The 20352-nt window shown below is 37.2% G+C and overlaps 1 protein-coding gene across 1 annotated transcript; it reads right to left on the reverse strand.

Annotated features, from left to right (window-relative positions):
* Window positions 1–43: 43 nt before the first annotated feature.
* Window positions 44–4488, reverse strand: LOC132299435 (probable disease resistance protein At5g43730). The gene is made up of 2 exons (XM_059796043.1): window positions 1388–4488; window positions 44–472 (listed from the first exon to the last, which is right to left on the reverse strand). The coding sequence occupies exon 1, from the start codon at window positions 4482–4484 to the stop codon at window positions 1440–1442; it is 3045 nt and encodes a 1014-aa protein (XP_059652026.1). The 5' UTR covers window positions 4485–4488; the 3' UTR covers window positions 44–472; window positions 1388–1439.
* Window positions 4489–20352: the final 15864 nt, after the last annotated feature.

The raw sequence follows: 20352 nt of genomic DNA on the forward strand, positions 1-20352 counted from the left end.
ATATGAAAACAATAGCAAGCTTTAATAGTTGATAACACTTCACAATTTTCATAATAACAGCAGTTACAAACTCTGTTTACACAGATTTTGTCAAAGAATACAATACAGATACTAATAACTAAACATAGAAGTCTTTAGCAACTGGTCTGCTCATCGATTACATGAAATGATATAAATGGAATGATCTCAAACCAAACAATCTTAAGACAATATATACAAATGTAAGTTATTAAGCAAATAAGTATCCGTCACTTCCGATCAATTACATAACCAACACAGAGATTTGCGAAATTGTTAGTTGCTCGAGCAGAACAACTCCACACCTTCCATGACATTCTCGAAGAAAAAAACTGATATAAAATCATATCATTTCCTTGAAGAGGCCGGTAACCAAATTCCACAACAGTGAGCAAAGACGGAGAGCTGGAAAGACATTTGAGAGCTAAGCCCCACATTAAATGGTCTGTATCAGCTGCACAAAGAAGCATCATTCATTACATACGACTAAGAATATATAAATAGTTGAATTATAACCTCTCCAGTAACTTACGAGTTTGGAACACCATATGAATCACAGCTGTGATACAAAACACAATTTTATATTAAAGATTGCGCATTTAATATTCTAGATAAAACACCTAAATCTTAAAAAAGAACAGTTAACAACGCACCACTTACCATCAAATCCTGTTGATCTATTTTGGTCACAAAATATTGCTAAAGTAGATGCAGTAACTTGAAGACGAATTTGAAGTAATGTAAATTTATGAGACTTTGAAGCGTACCCTAATGTCTGCCCTTACCATCTGAATTTTGACAAAACTCCTCAGCATACAAAAAAAGTCTCTACACTTCTGGCGTTAACAATATTGAAAAACATTCCTGAACACTATTAAATTGTTTGTAATTTGACTGAAAAAAAATTGAGAGAGCGAGCATTCAAAAATGAAAAACTTAATGCAAAATTTGGAACAAACACTCCTATTTTAGAATGCCAATTGGCTACATGACTAGTTTTCAAATATACGAGCATGTCAGTACTATTTATTAATTTTAAGAAAGTTTTTTAAGCTTTTCATGTGATATTAGTTTTAATTCCTTACATTACAATCTACTCGATCAACACTGCGAATTTAGAAATCCCAGGTAGTTTTGAACCAATTCTATGGCAACAAAGTTTTAGCATATTCATTACAAAGAAAAGAAAATTGTTTAAGCAATTAAAACGAATAAGAAAAGGCAGTTATATGAGGTGGCCGGAAGTATAGTTATTTGTAGATTAGAAGAAAAAAATTCTAAGTTGTGTAGTATTGTTACCTGCATGCAGGGACTACAACTTCATTAAAGGGTGCAAATATTAAACAGAATTGCAGTGTCGTATTGTTACCTGTAAGGAATACAACGTCATTGGGAGGAATTGACGTCCACAAAATGATTGATCATTGGTATATTTGGAAGAGCGGGGCGAATCGTGATTTAGTGGCATCATCTTTCCATTTTAATGCTTCCCACCATTTCAGTTCTCCTTTAATCTTTCTCAAATGAGGTGCACCGTCGATGCCAAAAGGAAATATTTCCAGTTTTGGACATTTGTAAAAAGTAACCTCCTCTAAGGAGGGGCAATGCAAGTACAGATGGTTCCTCTTCCTCTTGGAGAAGCCAACCAATTCTCGTAAATGATGAAGAGCCAAAAGCTTCAGTTTGGGTAGGTTCACGTGTTCAAGCCTCTTGTTGTCTTCCTCCCTCTCATCGAAATCAGCTGAAATTATCTCCTCCATTTCCGAACAAAACCAAATTTTCAACGATTCCAAATTAAGGAGTTGCGGAATCAATCCCCATGAGAACACCTTCTTCATAAATTCGCATCGAAGTATTTGCAAGTCCTTCAGTTTAGTGAAGCTATTGGTGCTGCTGCTTAATTGCATTGGTAATTTGTCGCAGCCGATGCCCCTAAAATGATGTAAGGTAATCAATCGAAGGTATTCTAAGTTTTCAAAAACATCCCCTCGCAATCCATCTTCATCTATCATATATTCATGTTTACCAGAATAGACGGATAAACCTTTTAACCCATTAACTCTTTCCGCGCCCAATTCTGATAGTATTTGAAGGGTTTCACAACCGCTTAGGTAAAAACACTCCGAACGTATGAGTACCTCTTTTATTTCTTCACAAGTTACTCCTCCTCCATCATCCTCATACTCTGGCACAAATGATAATGACCTCTCAAATAATTTGGTAATACTCTGGGTCAAATGATAAGGACCCTTCAATTTTCCAACATAGAGGTGGAATTTCTGTATGGTACTATCTCTCCATGGTTGGCTGTTATGGAGAAAGTGTTTCAGACAATTCCTTGTTGTGAAGTGGAATTTAAGTGAAGAGAGCCGTGTCAAGCTGCTAACCCCTTTTGCAAAAGTTTCCAAACTTTCTTCATCATCCCCTTTCATCCTTTTAATACTCAATTCTTGAAGCAGGGAAAGTCTGGATATGGTCACACTACAAGGAACCATCTCATCTTTGGGGACTGTCAAAGTTAGAGGTGAAAATTTCAAACTTTTAAGGCTGGTCAACTTCCACATCTCACTAGGGTGATACGGCATTTTGTTCGCCCTGCTGACATGGAGCACCTCAAGTCTCTGGAGCACACCTACTTCCTGAGGGAGAGCCTGTAAATACTCGCATCCTTTCAGAAGCAATACTCGAAGGTTGACCAAATTTGAGATGGAAGATGGCAATGAGGAGATGCCACTTCTTGATAGATCCAAAAGTCGAAGGTTGACCAAATTTGATATGGAAGATGGCAATGAGGAGATGCCATTTCTTGATAGATCCAAAAGTCGAAGGTTGGGCATGTGATTGAAGAAACATTCAGGTATTGCCTTCAGAGGAGAGAGATCATATTGACGTCGCCGAAGCAGCAATGTTGACAGCTTGGGACATTTTGGCTTCTCTGGTAATTTGTATCCCTCGGCATCCATAAATGAAATCCTACTTGCTTCTTCCCATTCCTTATCATCAGGTATTTCCTGCAGAAGTCCAGCTCTCACCATGAACCGGCTCTCCTCTTCTCCTGCAGAAGTCATCATCAGAACTAAATCTCGAACCACATCATGCATCTTTACATGTTTTTCATCCTCACACTTCTCCAACAGAGATGCACCAATAAGGTCATGTAATTTCGCACACCCATCATCATAAGCATCTTCCAAAGTCCCTTTACTCCAAAGAAACCCCTCCGCTCCCCAATAAGTGATCAGCCGAGATTTTTTAATCTTTGCATCTTCTGGATACAAGCCACAATACAGAAAACAATTCTTGATGCTGTCATCCTTCAACACGTCGTAACTGACCTTCAATGACCTGAACACATCTTCATTCATATCTTCAATGTAAGACATAGCTGGTGAATTCAACTTGTTCAAAAAATTACGCCACATGCTTACATCTTCAACCATTCTCAGCACCCCACCTGCTACTTTTAGTGCAAGTGGTAAGCCACCACACTTTCTGACGATTTTTTCAGCAATCGGCTTGATGGTTGGGAGCAATGAGATTCCTCCCGCTTTTGAGTTAAACAATTCCCATGCTTCACTTTCGTCTAAAACTTCCACTTTGATATCTTTATCGGTAATCATTTTTCGACAAACTCGAATATCTCTGGTTGTCAGAACAATTTTGCAACCCTTCTCTTGACTTGTACTTGGTATACCCACTCTACTCAAATCCACTTCTTCCCAAACATCATCCAGAAGCAACAAATATTTCTTGCCCTTGAGTTTCTCAAACAACATTATTGAAACTCTATAATCTGGTTTATCCTTTACATCCGGTAATGACAAGCGCAGTGCAACTTCATCTTGAATCTTCCTAATGCTCCAAGATTTTGAGACGGTTACCCATATTACAATATGAAACATAGTTTGAATTTCAGGCTCATTATTCAAGACATTCATTAAGGTTGTCTTTCCCACCCCACCCATGCCCCAAATTCCAATCTTTTGGACACCCTCGTCTCTTATGGAATCTCGTATCTTTTGCAAGGTGAGATTAGTTGAATTCCCCATTATCAAAGCATTTGGTGGCAAATCAATGACAAAACCATCTTCAAACCTGGATTCCTCTTGGAGCTCTTTAACCTGCTCGATCATTTCCACCACATGCTTACCGAGCTTCACACGAGAAATGACATCTGGAAACCATCCATTAAAGCATCTTTTGCCAATGAGCTGCTCATCTTCTTTCGTCTTCTTATCAATCTCATCCACCCTTTCAAGCCAGCCATTGCATTCTCTTGTAGGACCCTTTTGTAGATTAACAAGGTCAATCTTATATATAATGTCATCCCTCCTGTCGCATAATTTTTTTACTCTCCCGCTCAGCTCAGTGAAATTCTTTGACAGGTTTATCGCATAATCCACACGTCTACAAATGGGTGTGCACATGTTTTTCACAATATCGTACAAAGGTTGAATCAACTCCATTGCCTCTGCGTGAATTTTGAATGCAACATAAGTAGCATATATATATATATATATATATATATATATATATATGAAGTTGGATATGAAAATTTTGAAAAGTCTATTGCAATGGTTTGCAAGTGTAAGCTATAACCTATCTGCTGACGAATTGATTTTATTGCAATTATGTAAGTTCTTAGTTTTTGTTTATTTGATATTGCACTTGAATGGTTTAATTTCTTAATTCTGCGTTTATGCATTTATTTTTCACATCATGGGCCCCGGAGTGAAATGACATGATGATATAATGGGTTATATCTGAACTTATTAGGGCCTATTTGTAACTATTTTATGGCCTAAATTTTTTTACGCTCTAATAAATAGTAACACATAGCAAAACTCAATAAAAATTTCTTTCAAATATTTAGGGTTTATTACATTATTTTTTTTGTGAAAAATAGTTTTATTATGTCTGATGTGTTGGCATTCAAATTCTAAAATTTGTCCCCACTCACTTTATGAAAACTATGAATATGTAGATGTCGAAAGACAAAGGCTTAATACCTTAATTTAGGAGTTGATCGAACACTAGACATGTGAGTTGTGTCCCAAAATTTGATGTGAGATTGTACACTTGTAGTTCGTTTAGAGCCCGTTTACTAACGCTTTCATTTTCTTACTTTTACTTTCTTCAAAAGTAAAATAATGATTTTACTTTATTTAGATGAAATAGAAAGTAAAATAATGTTTAATAAGCAGATTTTATTTTTTATATTTTGAAAGTAAAAAACAAAAAGTAAGTTTAACAATTTTGATTTTGATTTTACTTTCTTGTTATCTTCCTCTCTCTAATTTTTTTTTTTTTTTTTTTTTTTTTTTTTTTTTTTTTTTTTTTTTTTTTATCTGGGTTTGATGTAATAGCTGCTCACTGCACTAGTCTAGGTCTATCTAGGTCCATGGACTTTTCCCATTTTCTTGGGGAGGCACCAAGTCATTTATTGCAAACAAGTTTCTCTACAACAGTGAATAAGATGGGGCTATTCAATTGTACAAGGAGCCGAATTCATTTTCCTTCTCTTCCTCTGCCACATCCCTTCGAGTCAGGGGGATCCATTTCAGGTTTTTAAGAAATCCATTGATTATACATATATTCACTACCGCTTGCTAAGCCCTAGCTAAACAACAAGAAATCAAAGTCCTATGAGTAGTGTGTGTGTGTATAAAAGAGAAGGAGTGAGTTTCATACATGGCACAGGGATGGGCGGCGGCGGGGAGGAGGCGGATGGACAATGGGAGGATTTTGGGATTTTTTTTTTTTTTTTGGATAAATAGTGCTACAGTAATACTACTACAGTAAGGAAAACAATTCCTATGTACACTAGAGAAATCACAGTAAGCATCATTTTCTCACTTTCTCTTTCCTTCATTAAATTTGAAAGTACTTTCTAAAAGTGAAAAAGTAAAAGTATATTAATAAACATAATTTTTACTTTTACTTCACATTTTTAGAAATTAACAGTTAAAAACACAAAGTAAAAGCGTTAGTAAACGGGCCCTTAGTGTAATAGTTTGTCAATATCTCTTGCACCACTCGCGAGACACCCACCCACAAGGTCACCACAATCACCCACCATCCTCCTTAGAGGTCCAACGTCCCTGTTGGCCACACTTCCAGCTGGGTCAAGCTCGGACTCAAAGCGTACAATATCATACCATGTGGTGGAGTTGATCGTTACAAATGTATCAGAGTTTGACCCAGTCAGAGGTATAGCTAACGGGGACGTTGGGCCCTTAAGGGGGTGATTGTGGTGACCTTGTGGATTGGTGTGTCGCGAGTGGGTGTAAGAGGCACTGGCAGACTACTATTCTGCGTGAGCTATAGGTGCATAATTTCAAATTGCTTGGGCATGGAAAGGAGAAGTGATATATATGCAGGATTTGGTACAAGGCCTTTTGGAGTAAAGCCTAAGAACCTAATCGTGCAGGCTCGGGCCTAATGCAGACAATATTATATACCATGTGGTGGAGTGGGTCATTATAAATGGTATCAGGGCCTGACCTAATCAGAAGGGTGGCCAACATGGACATTGGGCTCTTAAGGGGGTTGATTTTGGTGACCTAGTGGACGGGTGCAAAAGGCACCGATTGGCTACCACGAGCTACAGATGCACAATCTCACATTACTTGTGTATGGAAATGAAAAGTGTATATAGGATTGGTACGAGGCCTTTTAGGGTAAAACCCAAGAGAAAAATCATAAGAGCTCGGATACACAATGCGGACAATATCATACTATGTGGTGGGGTGAATCGTAACATAAAATATGTAGAATTTTTTTTTTTTCATAATGATATCTATCTCAGAGTTGTGGACTAAGAGCGTCACTGAAGCATGCCATTTAATGTCTTCTAGAATCCAAATTTAATAGAAGTTATGATTTGTGTATCTTGTGATCATCAAATTAAAATAGAGTTTAAGCATGATATATACATATATATATATATATATATTTCATGTTTAAGCATGATTGTTTGAGATCTTTGAATCTTAAATTGAATATAAATTATGATTTTATGAAGTTTAAAGAAAGTTAGGCGCTGTTTAGTAAAATTAAAAATTACGCGCCCTAAATTTTTTGGAGCTAAATTTCAAGTGCTGAAATTTTAAATTTTAGTTATAAATTTAAAACATTTTCTTATATTTTTTGAAATTTTAAGTGTTCAATGATAAGTAAACTCTTCATCACTAAATTTTTTTATCATATTTTAAGTAACACTTATTTTGTTAATGTTGGAAAAATATATGCTTAATGTGACTTTTAAGATATAACAACCCTTATACTAATATGTCATGAGATAATTAACAATATGCTAATAAATCATTAATTAAATATGCAACTCTATATTTAATTAAATATGCAAAATAAAGCAATAAAATAATAATAATATGCAATGAATGAACCTGAACCGAGGCTAGTATTGGATACTATGTCCTTAAGACAGATTCGCCCCGCTATGGTGCTAACGGACTCAGTGGCGTCTATCTCTCAGGATACAACGGTTTACATCCACCAGTAGCAGCACTACAAACTCGTGGATACGACGAACCTTCTCTGTGTAATACTCTCTCTGACTCAAAAATGCATCTATATACTATATAAATGCTGAATTGGGTGTAATCCGAACCAAATGGTTCGGACCAATCTTAATATGGCTCGATGAAATTGGATTAGGTTCGAAGTGGCTCGAACCACTTAACCTATGGTTTGAACCCACTTGGGTTGGGTTCTAGTCTAGAGAGGGAGATAGAAGAAAATGAAAAAATGAATTAATTGCAAATGATCCAAAGGGTGGTATTTATAGAAACAGAAATGCCTTTTCGAATGGAGTGCGTCTTTTCATCATTGGACACAACCATTGCAATAGGTTGCAATGGTTCACATGGTGTCTGTTCACCAATAGACACATCCATTCCAATAGGTTGCAATGTGCCTTGTCGAGTGGGTGCAACTATGGGTTATGATGGTTCGGAAAAAGGTGTAACCCTTTGGAGAAAACTAAAAGTGGTTTTTTAATTTAAAAGGTGTAACCCTTTAGAAAAAACTAAAATATGGTTTTTTAATTTAAAAGGTGTAACCTTTTAGAAAAACTAAAAAGTAGTTTTTTTTTAATTCAAAAAACCAACCACCCAAAAACCCCACTCATTTGTGAAACCCATTTAAATAAGCCCAGCCCAAAATTAGGCCCAATCCAAAATTCCAAAAAAGAATAATCTGGACTTTACAATTAGGCCCAAGCCCAAGCCCAAATCCTAAACTCAGCTTATTTAAATTTCAATTTGTTTCAACATTTTTTCCATGTGGGACAAACACTTCCCACATTTTGCATACCTATTTAGGCTTATCAAAACACTACACTTTGGAGCTAATTTCTCATTCATCCGGAAATAGATTTCAGAAAGTAAATATACCATGTTCATCTCCTTGCGGAGAGAAACGCGCTTGTCTAGAGATCCGTAAAAAATTATTAACGGAATCTATTTCAAATCTCATCCAAAGTTTATGTTTTTAATGCCCCCGTTTCCAACAGTTAAGTGGTATTAATTTTGGGTTATCAAACTCACTCAATCAAATATGTAATGAATTGGGTCATAACCCGTTTGGGATTGCTTCTTCACGGCTTAAAATCGCTTTTATTTTTAAAAATATTGTTTTTAGATGTGTTTGGTAACCATTAAAAGCGCTTTTAATAGTTACCAAATTTAGTTCAGTAGAGCTTTTGAATGAAGTTAGAATTTGGAGCTTTCAAAATTGTATTCAGAATTGAAGTTGAATATTTTAAGTAACTATTTTTTATTAGACAATTTTGTCCTTTTTATTTTTTATAAAGACAATTACATTGCTTTCTTGGTAAAGTTCTATTATCAAATATGATAACATCCTATTAAAGTATATTACAGTAAATTTAGCGATAGAAGTATTTTAAAATTATTATTACCAATTAATTAAAAAAATAATTTAATTGTGATAAGTACTTATTTGTATTGTCTCAAATTTTTCGAATTTTTTTGGCATTTTTATTTATTTTTATATTTATTATTTTCATGCATCGATTTGCATACCACCTGAGTTTCGAGGGTTGTTTAGGGCATTTCTTCGAATTTAGAATTCTTAGAAATGCATGACGAGTAGTTTCGTCATTTTTTAGTTTTCGGGCCCGTGAGGTCCCTTGTGGACCCAAAGCTCTCGAAATTTTTTTCGGTTTCATTAGTATTTCATTATTGGTTTATATATATATATATATATATATATATATATATATATATATATATATATATACCTAAAGGTATACTTATGGCATGGTTGTGGTTATATTATACATGGAAGGGCATTTTATTATTTTTAGTGCATGGGATGGGGACCACCATTTAATTAAATGGGATAGGGGTGCACAAAAAAACTGTGGAACTAAACGGAACCGAACCGAACTGGGGCTTCGGTTCCAGTTCTCACAGTTCTGGTCTCGGTCCCAGTCTTGGTTATGAAAATAGGAACTGTGGGCTTACGATTCCGGTTCCTGTTCCAGACTTGTGGGAACTGTTGGGAACCGGAATCGTATATATATATAATATATATGATTATATATTTAATTATATATATTTTTAATGACTCATACCATATAGCAGTAAGTTACACGTGGTCCACCACTAAACCACAAAACTCATCTAAACCTAAACCTAACCCTCGCCTCCCCTCCTCAGTCCTCATCTCAACTCTCAAGTTCTGTTGTCCTGATATTTGATTCTTTGAAACCACATCGCCCTCCCCTCCTCTCCTCAGTCCTCATCACTCATCAGTCATTAGTCCTCTACTCTTCTCATCTTCAGTCCTCACTCCTCATCACTCATCAATCCTCACATCTTCTCATCTTCTGTATCGCGGCTATCGCCCATACACCACCTCAGTCTGCAACACTACAACACAGCTTCTCCGATCAAGTTCTCATTTCCTCTGTAACTCTGTTTCCTGAGACGGCTTCTCCGATCTATACCTACACACCATCTCAGACTTCTCAATCAGCGACAATCCATTTGAAGTTATATTTTCTATATTTATTTATATTTATATTTTTGCTATTGTATTTTGTCTCTGTTTAATTGTTTTAGCTATGGGCTCAAAGCCTTCAAATAAGTAAGGGAACACAAGGAACAACAGGAAAAAAGTTTATAGGTGGGGAACCGTGGAACAAATCCGAACCGAACCGAACCGGTATTCATTGTTCAGTTCGGTTCGGTCCCATACACACACGGTTCTGGTTCCATTTCCATTTTTAAGGAACCATTATGACTGGTTCCGGTTTTGGTTCTTGTCGGAACCGTACGGAACCGAACCTTGTGCACCCCTAAAGTAGGAATAGAAGGAGTTAGAATCAGATTTTTGCCCATTTCCCCCCTCTCTTTACTCTTCCTCTATTTTTCATTATGTTACACATTTTCATACTTAAACCCTAGGTTTAATATATTTATAATGAGATTTGAGCTTTGAGCCAGAAGAAAAGTTTGATCTACACTTCAACAGTTTTCTTTTGGTATCATTTTTGCAAAGATTGGAGTACATTGAAGTGTTGGGTTTAGAGGCAAGGGCTTAGATTTTGGGGTGGCTTTAGGAGAAATTGTTGTTATCCTCACCTTCCTCTTTATCTTGGTGGTATTAGCATTCAATTTGATGGAGTTTCATCATGGGAACATAGCTAGGTTTGCTTGCTTCAAGAGGAGAGAAATTGTTGTTCTCCTCACCTTCCTCTTCATCTTGGTGGTATTAGCATTCAATTTGATGGAGTTTCATCATGGGAATATGGATAGGTTTGCTTGCTTCAAGAGGTAAGGGTGTCTAATTTATGGAGTCTTTTGTTATTATGAGTTTTTATATGAATAATTTGTGATGTAGTATGATATATGTGTTTTTGAGGAGAAATTTGGTCACTATGTTAACCTTTATGCTATCTACTAGCTACTTGGTATCTATAAACTTGAAAGGGAAAGAAATATGAGATGAACTATTTTTGTATTAGCTCACAATTCACAAGTTTACACGGGTTCTCTTTATAGGAGGGAATACATGCACAAAATCAGAAAAAAGATTACAATAACTAGCTGGCCTAATTAATAATTTCCTAATTTACTGCATTTGACCAATATTCTATTTACAACAAATATCCTCAAATATTATATTTACAGCTAATAATATTTGGTAGTATTACTACCAAAGCTTTCCTTTTCAACAGTATCTAATTGTCAAATTCATATGATGTACATGTTAAATTCTTGCTGGCATGCTTGGTAGGATGAAGTTGTGTCAACTTGCAAGCTAAATTGAAGATTCTAGAAAAGTTGTATATGTTTCGATGTGAAATTTGTTAAGTCTATGCAATTAATGATTATGATTGAACTCTCTTGACTACAAGGATGCTAGGTGTTTGTCGAATTATCTAAATGAGCATTCTTGCTAGATTAAAGATGAAAATACTTGTTATCGAATATGGTTATCTTCAAACTGCTTCTCATATGATTATTGGTACGTGTACTCTTGAGGTGATTTGATGTATTGTTGTTTAAGAACATGCTTACTTCCATGATGATGGCTAGGTGATTAGCTTCTTAACAACTAGAGGTTTTAATTTACAAGGGACATTCATCATGCATGCATTGTGTAGTGCTTGTGTGGGTGGGATGGTTGTGTGAGATGGATGAATTTTCAAAGCTTATATGGGGCTAGATTTTCAAAGTTTGAGGTGAAAGGGTTGTGGTAAGTGGGAGACGAGCGATTGCCTTTTCCTAAGTGTGGTTGTGATAAACAGGAGACGAGTGGTTGTCTTATTCTCGAATGTGAATTGCGATAAATAGAAAACGAATGGTAGACTTTTTCCGGTGATCGGTAGCTAGGTCCCAAATGGTGATGAGAGGTTGACTTACGCAGGGATAGTTAGCCGGTGTTCCTAAAAAGTACGAGCGGTTGTCTTGCGCCATAAGGGTTATTGATTTTCGATATGAGTGTATTGAGTAAGTTTGGGTTTTGGGAAAAAGGTGCGGTTACATTTACGGTTGTTGTCGTAAACATGGCTAAGGAGTGTTCAAGGCATTGGCATATGCAAGGCTTATATTACATTGGTATCTTGGAGGTGCTTGGATATGTGTATGAACTTTTGTTAGTGTTTGTTGTTGATGTAGTTTATTTAACGTTCTTGGAATTTCCCCATACAAGTATGATCCATTATCTTAACCACAATTTCTCTATGTGTTTGCTAACGTAACTTTAGGAGTCATACCTTAGGCATATTCTACTAAGTGAGTGTCGCTCACCCCATTATTATATAAATATTTTTAGGAGTTAACAATGTAGTGGGAGTACTAATTCCACATTGTCTAGGAGGGGACGGACCGGGATTTTTTTGGACTTGTTTAAACATTTCTAGCATAGCTTCATATTGGCCTTTTGAAGAGTTTTAATTTTGATCTAAATTGGATAATCATATAAGCGGGAGGATGTTGTGTATTTTGTATAGTCAATATTATTTTGAGCATGTATATCTTTGGTTACTCTTGTTGTAAAGGACATTTCATATATGGGATATTGTTGGATATAATTAGTCTTTATTTTCCTTTATTTTATCTTTCTTCTCTCCTTAATTTAAGGCTTGTTTTACTCCTTAAATTAAGGCTTGCTTTCCACTTTATTTACTCCTTAAATTAAGGCTTGCTTTACTCCCTTATTTTTAGGCTTGCTTTACTCCTTAAATTAAGGATTGCTTTACTCCTTAATTTAAGGCTTGATGTACTCTTATCTATTTGTATATAAAGAGTGGCTAGTCTCATTAATAGATTAAGTCAATTACACACATTGTTTACAATTTGGTATCAGAGCCAAGTCATTGTTTGCATCAGATATTCCTCTCTAAATTTCTAGGAGCCCACACAAACCACAAACCTCTCTTTCTGTCTTCATTTTTTTCTTCTTCTTTTGCAACTTCTTGTGACAACATAGGTAGGTTCTTCTCCCAGGTTCAGACCCCTCTTTTGGGGTATCCCGTTAGCATTTCAAATGTGCTAAGGGTCTCTTGTTACTGTTGATAACTTGTTTGGGCTGCCGGTGTGTTCGGTAGCATTTTTCCCGTTTGTTGTGTCTCCGGCAAATTTTATCGGTACGTATTGAACTTACTGAATCTGTCCAGTTATCTTTTCCTGCTCATTGCAGTCCAGATTTTTTTTCAGACTTGTTCTGGAGTTATTAAACTGTTTTACCAGCCTTATTGGACCCCTTTTGTAGTCCAAATTTCGTTTGCTGCCCAGCTTTCTTTTGTTCATCATTGCTGTCCAGAATTTTTCAGACCTGTTCTAGATATCAATTCGTCTGTTTTTCAGGCTTATTTGACTGTTATTTCAGTCTTTGTGATATTTTTGGGGCTTGTTTGAAAACATGGGTGATTTTTTTGAAAAGGATAAGGCTGTTGCACGTATCGATTTCTCTCTAACTCAATACACACTTACTCAACGTGTTACTAGTGTGTTGTTGAATGGGAGAAAGTTTGCTTCGTGCTCCTGATCTTTACGTCTCTATGTTGGTGGAAAAGGCAAATGTGGGTGGCTTTTGGGTACTGAAAAAAGGCCAGATTCTAAAGATCCTAAATATGCTCAATGGGATATGGACAATTGCACTATTCTCGGATGGATATTTACTTCCATGGAGGAACGGATTTATAATCTTTTCATGTTTTATGAATCTGTTCCTGACTTGTGGACGGCTTTAACTCAAATGTATGCTCATTCTAGAAATGATGCTCGTATTTTTGAGTTATATCAGGATATTGCTAAAGCCTCGCAGGAAGGCCTAAATTTGTGTGTGGCAGATTACTTTGGGTATTTAAGATCTCGTTGGGAGAAATTGGCTCAATATGAGCCTCTAAGTGAATTTTCTTCTGAGGCAGCTTCCCTTCTTGTCAAACGTCTTGACCATCAGCAAACCTATCATTTTTTGATGGGACTACGCCCATCATTTGAATCATTGAAGTCTCAGATCTTGAATACATCACCAATGCCATCCTTGTTGGTAGCTTTTGCTACTGTTGATAGTGAAGAACATCGGCACCGTTTACTTCAGCCCTCACTTGCTCCTCCACCAGTGTCTGAGCCTGCTGTGGATAGTATGGCTTTTGCAGCCAACTCTGGATCATGTAATACTGGAGGTCATATTATTTGTCACCACTGTGGGGGAGTTGGACATATTAAGGCTCGTTGCTTTAAACTTCATCCTGAACTCAAACAAATATTTGCCAGGAATCGTTTTTTTGGAACTGGTTCTTCTCGTACTGCCGCCGTTGCAGAGACTGCCACTACTACTAATGGGCCTACTGTATTTCCTGGATTGAGTCAACTCCAGTCTTAGCTTGTGCAGATACAACACCAGCTTGGTTTTCTTACTTTCAAAGTTAGTGCTCCTCCATATACTCTCACTGCCACTATTGCTAGTACTCCCACTACATTTCATGTTAGGACAAGGCAACCTACTTGGGTTCTAGATTTCGGAGCAAATGATCACATGACTGGTGAGTTATCAGTTTTTTTTCTCCAATATCATACATGTTACTCAATCTGTGTGTCTTGCGGATGGCTCTACATCTTATATTCACCATAAGGGTGATGTTCGTCTCTCTCCTGATATTACTCTGCCATCTGTCCTCCATGTACCTAAATTTGCCTTTAACCTTTTATCTGTTAGCCGGCTTGCAAAAAACCTTCAATGTGCAGTTATATTCTTACCAGATCACTGTCTTTTGCAGGACCTTTGTTCGAAGACGATTTTTAGCTGGGGTTATGAGCGTGATGGGCTCTACTACTTTGGGGACCCACCAAGAACGGGTCTTCAAGCTTATGCACTTCCTGATTCTAGTACTTCTGATGTTTTTTCTGGCACTTTAGGTCTATGGCATGCCCGCTTAGGACATGTAAACTTCCAGTACCTTTGTTTATTGTTTCCTTCCTTTAAAAGGGCATGTAAAGACCATAAGCTTCAATGTGAGGTTTGTGAGCTTTCTAAACATACTGGAACGAGTTATATTTCTCATATGAGTCGTGTTCCTAGTATGTTTGATCTTGTTTATTCTGATGTTTGGGGTCCTTCCCTAATTACAGCTTTCTCTGGGCATCGATATTATGTTACATTTATTGATGATTACTTTTGTTGCACTTGGGTATATTTACTAAAAAAGAAATTTGAGGTGTTTATTTTATTTACTCAGTTTCTCCAAATGATTAAAACCCAGTATAACACTGTTGTTCGTCATATTCTTTCTGATAATGGGCATGAATATGTTTCGAATGAGTTTCGGTCTGAACTTAGTTTTTATTTTTATTTTTTTATAAGTAAGTCAAATATATAAAAATTGCTCAAAAGGGGAGCGGATCCCAAACAAACAAAAAGGCCAAACAAAAAACAACTCAAGCCTTCAAAGAGGCTAAAAAGAGAACAATCTCCTCAATAGATCTATAATCTCTCCCCGAAACCCAACAAAAAAGAGTGGAAATAATGGAGAACTTAAGCACAACAATAGGCTTCTCCTTTCTGTTAAAATATCTTCTATTCCGCTCGAGCCAAATGCACCACCAAATACAGAGAGGTGTAGCCCTCCAAGCATCCCGAATGAGAGCCCCAACTAAGAAACCTCTCCAAGCCTCAATCAATCCTCTAGAGGAACAAGGCATAGCCTAAGGAACCCCAAATAAACCAAGCATCAAATCCCAACAAGCTCTAGCCATGTTGCAACGTAACAAAAGGTGATCAACTGTCTCCTTATCGCAAAGGCACAAGTAACAACGATTGACCACCACCTGATTCCTCCTCCTCAAATTATCCTGGGTTAAAATCCTACCTAAGATAGAAGTCCAAACAAAAAAAGGCCACCTTAAGGGGAACCTTAGAGCGCCAAATAGATCTCCAAGGGAAAGGACCACCATCACCAACCATAAGGCACCTAAAAAAGGACCTCACCTCGAACCTACCCTGAGAATTAGGATTCCAAAGCCAACAATCAAACTCCCCATGAGAAATCACCTGACGATATAGTAACTCCATAAAACGAGTGACCTCCTCAATCTCCCAATCCTAAAAGTGCCTCATAAACTGAACATCCCAAAACAGTCTTCCGTTATCAAGATGATAACAGTTAACCACCAAGGCCTGCCTAACAGAAGCAATCCTGAAGAGCCGTGGGAAAGAAAGAGCTAGGGGAATCTCTCCACACCAAGCATCCTCCTAAAATCTGATCCTTCTACCATCTCTGATCCGAAAACGAATATGTTTGCAAAAATCATCCCACCCCTTCCAAATGACAGTCCAGACTCCCACTCCCCTAGGACCACGCACCTCAAGAGAGCTCCACCCACCACTACTCTCCCCAAATTTGCTCGCAATAACTCTCCTCCAGAGCCACTGCCTCTCAACCCCAAACCTCCAAAGCCATTTCCCAAGGAGAGCCTTATTGAAGGGCAACAACCTTCTAATACCTAAGCCTCCACTCCGAATTGGGCAACGCACTTGCTCCCATCGAACCAGATGATACTTGCATTCCTCATCCCTCCCCCACAAAGAAAATTGCACTACAATCTCTCAATTCTCTCAACCACAGAGGAAGGAATCTGAAAGAGCGAGATGAAATAAGTGAGGAGGCAAAATGGCGTAGCTGAACGCAAAAACCTTCATCTTATGTCTGTGACCCGTTGTCTGTTGAGTGGTATCCAAGTACCTCAATTCTATTGGCATATGGCTGTTCTTACAACGACTTTTTTGATTAATCGTACTCCCAGTCGAGTTTTGGGCAGACATTCCCCACTTTAGATTCTCCAACCTGGTTGTACATTGTTTCCCCTTCTGCCTCGTGCTTTTGGTTGTACTTGTTTTGTTCAAAACCGTAGCCTTTCTCGCACTAAGCTTGATGATAAATCTGTTAGGTGTATTTTCTTAGGATATTCTGCTATGTCAAAAGGTTATCGTTGTTATGACCCTGTGGCCAAACACATGTACCATTCTCTTGATGTAACATTTCATGAAACTGTTCCTTTTTATCGTACTAATTTTGTGATACATGATTCTTTCTCTTGTGCTCTAGAGAAGGAGATCTCTCCTATTGTCCGTCTTGCTCTTATTTTTGACAATCCCGTTATCTTGGATTCTCTTCTTTGCCCATGCAGGGTTCCCCTCCTCCTTTGCAGGTATACTCTCGTCGCCATCACACTCAACCTCCTCTGCCAGAATCATCTTTAGAACCGGGTCCAGGTAACTCCCCTTCTCCGGAGGCTCTTTTCTTTTTCGATACTACTTCCCGTTATCCTACTCGTGTTCGTCACCCTCCTACTCGGTTTGGTTTCTCGAGTAGTACTGACCACCCTACTTCCCAGTTTATCTCTTATGATGGACTTTCAGGTGCCTATAAAGCCTTCCTAGGCAAGATTGGGTCTGTATCTATCCCTCGATCAATGTCCGCGGCCCTGCAAGATCCCAATTGGGTGTCTGCTTTGACAACAGAAATGGATGCTTTACAATGTAATGATACATGAGAGCTTGTTTCTTTACCTGTTGGAGAGAAAACAGTTGGCTGCAAATGGGTCTTTAGCATGAAATATTTAGCTGATGGTTCTATTGAGCGGTATAAGGCTCGATTGGTGGAGAAAGGCTTTACTCAGATCCCGGGTAAAGACTTTGGTGCTACCTTTGCTCCAGTGGTAAAATTGACATCTGTGCGCCTACTTGTCTCCTTAGCTGCTGCCCATTCTTGGCCTCTTCACCAGTTAGATGTCAAGAATGCGTTTCTTAATTGAACCTTACTTGAGACTATATATATGGATCCACCCCCCGGATTTCGGGCTGATGGGGAGTATGCTGGGAAGGTATGTCAATTGCGGAAGTCTCTGTATGGTTTGAAGCAATCTCCTAGAGCATGGTTAAGTCGTTTCAGTGACGTTGTTCTATCAATAGGCTTTGTGCGTTGCCACTAAGACCATACTTGCTTTATTCGACGTCACTCGGATAGTCGTTGCATTATATTATTAGTATATGTGGATGATATTATTGTTACAGGTGATGATACTTCAGGGATTTCTCAGGTGAAACTTCATCTTCAAAAGTCCTTCGATGTAAAGGACTTAAGTCCCCTTCGGTTTTTTCTTGGAATTGAGGTTGCTAGATCTTGTCGTGGGAGAAATATGCTTTGGATCTTCTTCAAGATACTGGCATGCTTGGATGTCGACCCGCGTTACTCTTATGGACCCCAACTCAAACTTCATGTTGAATCAGGAGAATTACTTCCAGATCCGTTTGTGTATCAACGTCTAGTAGGTCGTCTTATCTACTTGACTAACACAAAGCCTGATTTGACATTTGCTGTTAGTATGGTTAGTCAATTCATGCATGCCCCGCGCTCAGCTTATATGGATGCAATCTATCATATTTTGAGGTATCTTAAGTCATGCCCCAGCCTTGGTTTGTTCTATGCCTCTGAAAATTAGTTAGGACTCTCGTGCTTTACTAATGCAGACTATGCTGGGTGTAAGACAGATAGACGGTCTACCTCTGGCTTCTGTACTTTCTATGATAATCATCTCATATCATGGAAGAGTAAGAAGCAAGCTGTTGTCTCCAGATCCTCTGCTGAAGCTGAGTACCGAGCTATGGCTCAAGGTATTTGTGAGCTCCTTTGGCTTCGATCGATTCTGTGGGAGTTGGGTTTTGTAAAGAAAGGTTCTTCAAGGTTGTTTTGTGACAATAAATCATCGATTATGCTTGCTTCTGACTCTGTGTTACATGAAAAGAAAAAGCATATTGAGGTTGACATTCACTTCATTCGAGAAAAAGTTCGGTCAAGTATTGTTAGTCCTATTTTGTGCCTTATTTAGAACAGACTACAGATGTGTTCACAAAATCTGTTAGGCCTTCTCTTCTTTAGTCTTCCATAGTCAAGCTACGCTTGGTCAACATATTTGCTCCAGCTTGAGGGGGAGTGTTGGATATAATTTAGTCTTTATTTTTTCCTTTATTTTATCTTTCTTCTTCCCTTAATTTAAGGCTTGTTTTACTCCTTAAATTAAGGCTTACTTTCCCCCTTATTTTTAGGCTTGCTTTACTCCTTAAATTAAGGATTGCTTTACTCTTTAATTTAAGGTTTGATGTACTCCATCTATTTGTATATAAAGAATGGCTAGTCTCATTAATAGATTAAGTCAATTACACACATTATTTATAATTGATATAAAAGACGTTTCAATCATTCATTCTGTTTTGGTTAGGACATGTTTCAAATGGTTTAAGTGACCAAATGTTGTTTTAAAAAGTAAGGTATTTTAAAATGGGACATTTTTTTTTTTAAATCTCTTGGTATGATCGATCGTACCCACCTTATGATCGATCGCACCCCCAGTTTTTAAAATATCAAAATTTTTTAAAGCTGATTTTACTATTCACCATAAAATTATGTTTTGGATGATCGATCGTAGAGGTCCTACACTCGAGCGTGCAATGGCATAGGGTTGACAACCTACGATTGATCGTAGCGCACCCTGCGCTCTATCATAGGGCTGTTGAACCAAATTTGTCTTAGACTTGCACACTTGATTCGAATGATGACTTTAAGCCACCTTGTGAACCGTAGTGATTAAATGAAACTCAATAAAGGCCGGTAATGAATTAATGAATTGAGAAATGACCGTTTTGCCCCTAGTATGTCCTTGGGTCCAGGCAAAGACCCGAAATCGTATCACAGACCGTTAGTGAGTCGGGTCTTCTGGATTAAGGCTGTTAAATTATTATAAGGTGTCATTAAACACCTAAATACTGTTTATTGACCGTAATTTTTTGATAGCTTTACTCATATAATAATTTTTTTTATATTTTTTTTTAATTTCAACAGAAACCCCAAACGGGCTCTAAGTAATGAATTGGATTATCAATCTAACACCTTATTAGTGGCGTGAAAGAGTTGATTACATATGTATATATACATATACAAATATAACACGAATGGTAATAGACAATTATGGTAAAAAATGTGGTAGCATTTATATATTATTTGTTCATATATATTACAAATAAGCATAAGTATATAATTCATTGTATTTGTTTTACTCATAAAAGAAATAGAATTTCCATTTTTTATCACCATTATTCATATATAATTTTTTTTTAAAAAACAAGCATAAGTAAAAATTTATTTAATTCACTGTAAAATTTTATAAAATACCTATCTATCTATATATATATATATATATATATATATATATATATGACACTGGTTATCAATCATGAAATATAAAAATAATAGCGTTCTTACTAACTAGGAAAATGGAATTT

This window comes from Cornus florida, unplaced genomic scaffold (assembly GCF_030987335.1).
Source record: "Cornus florida cultivar Cherokee Brave unplaced genomic scaffold, ASM3098733v1 CherokeeBrave_3.0.0_Hap2_Chr03, whole genome shotgun sequence".
NCBI classification, from domain to species: Eukaryota; Viridiplantae; Streptophyta; class Magnoliopsida; order Cornales; family Cornaceae; genus Cornus; species Cornus florida.

What these genes read in the sequence shown, in the direction of transcription:
- LOC132299435 (XM_059796043.1), bottom strand. Translation starts at nt 4,484, where the DNA reads ATGGAGTTGATTCAACCTTTGTACGATATTGTGAAAAACATGTGCACA.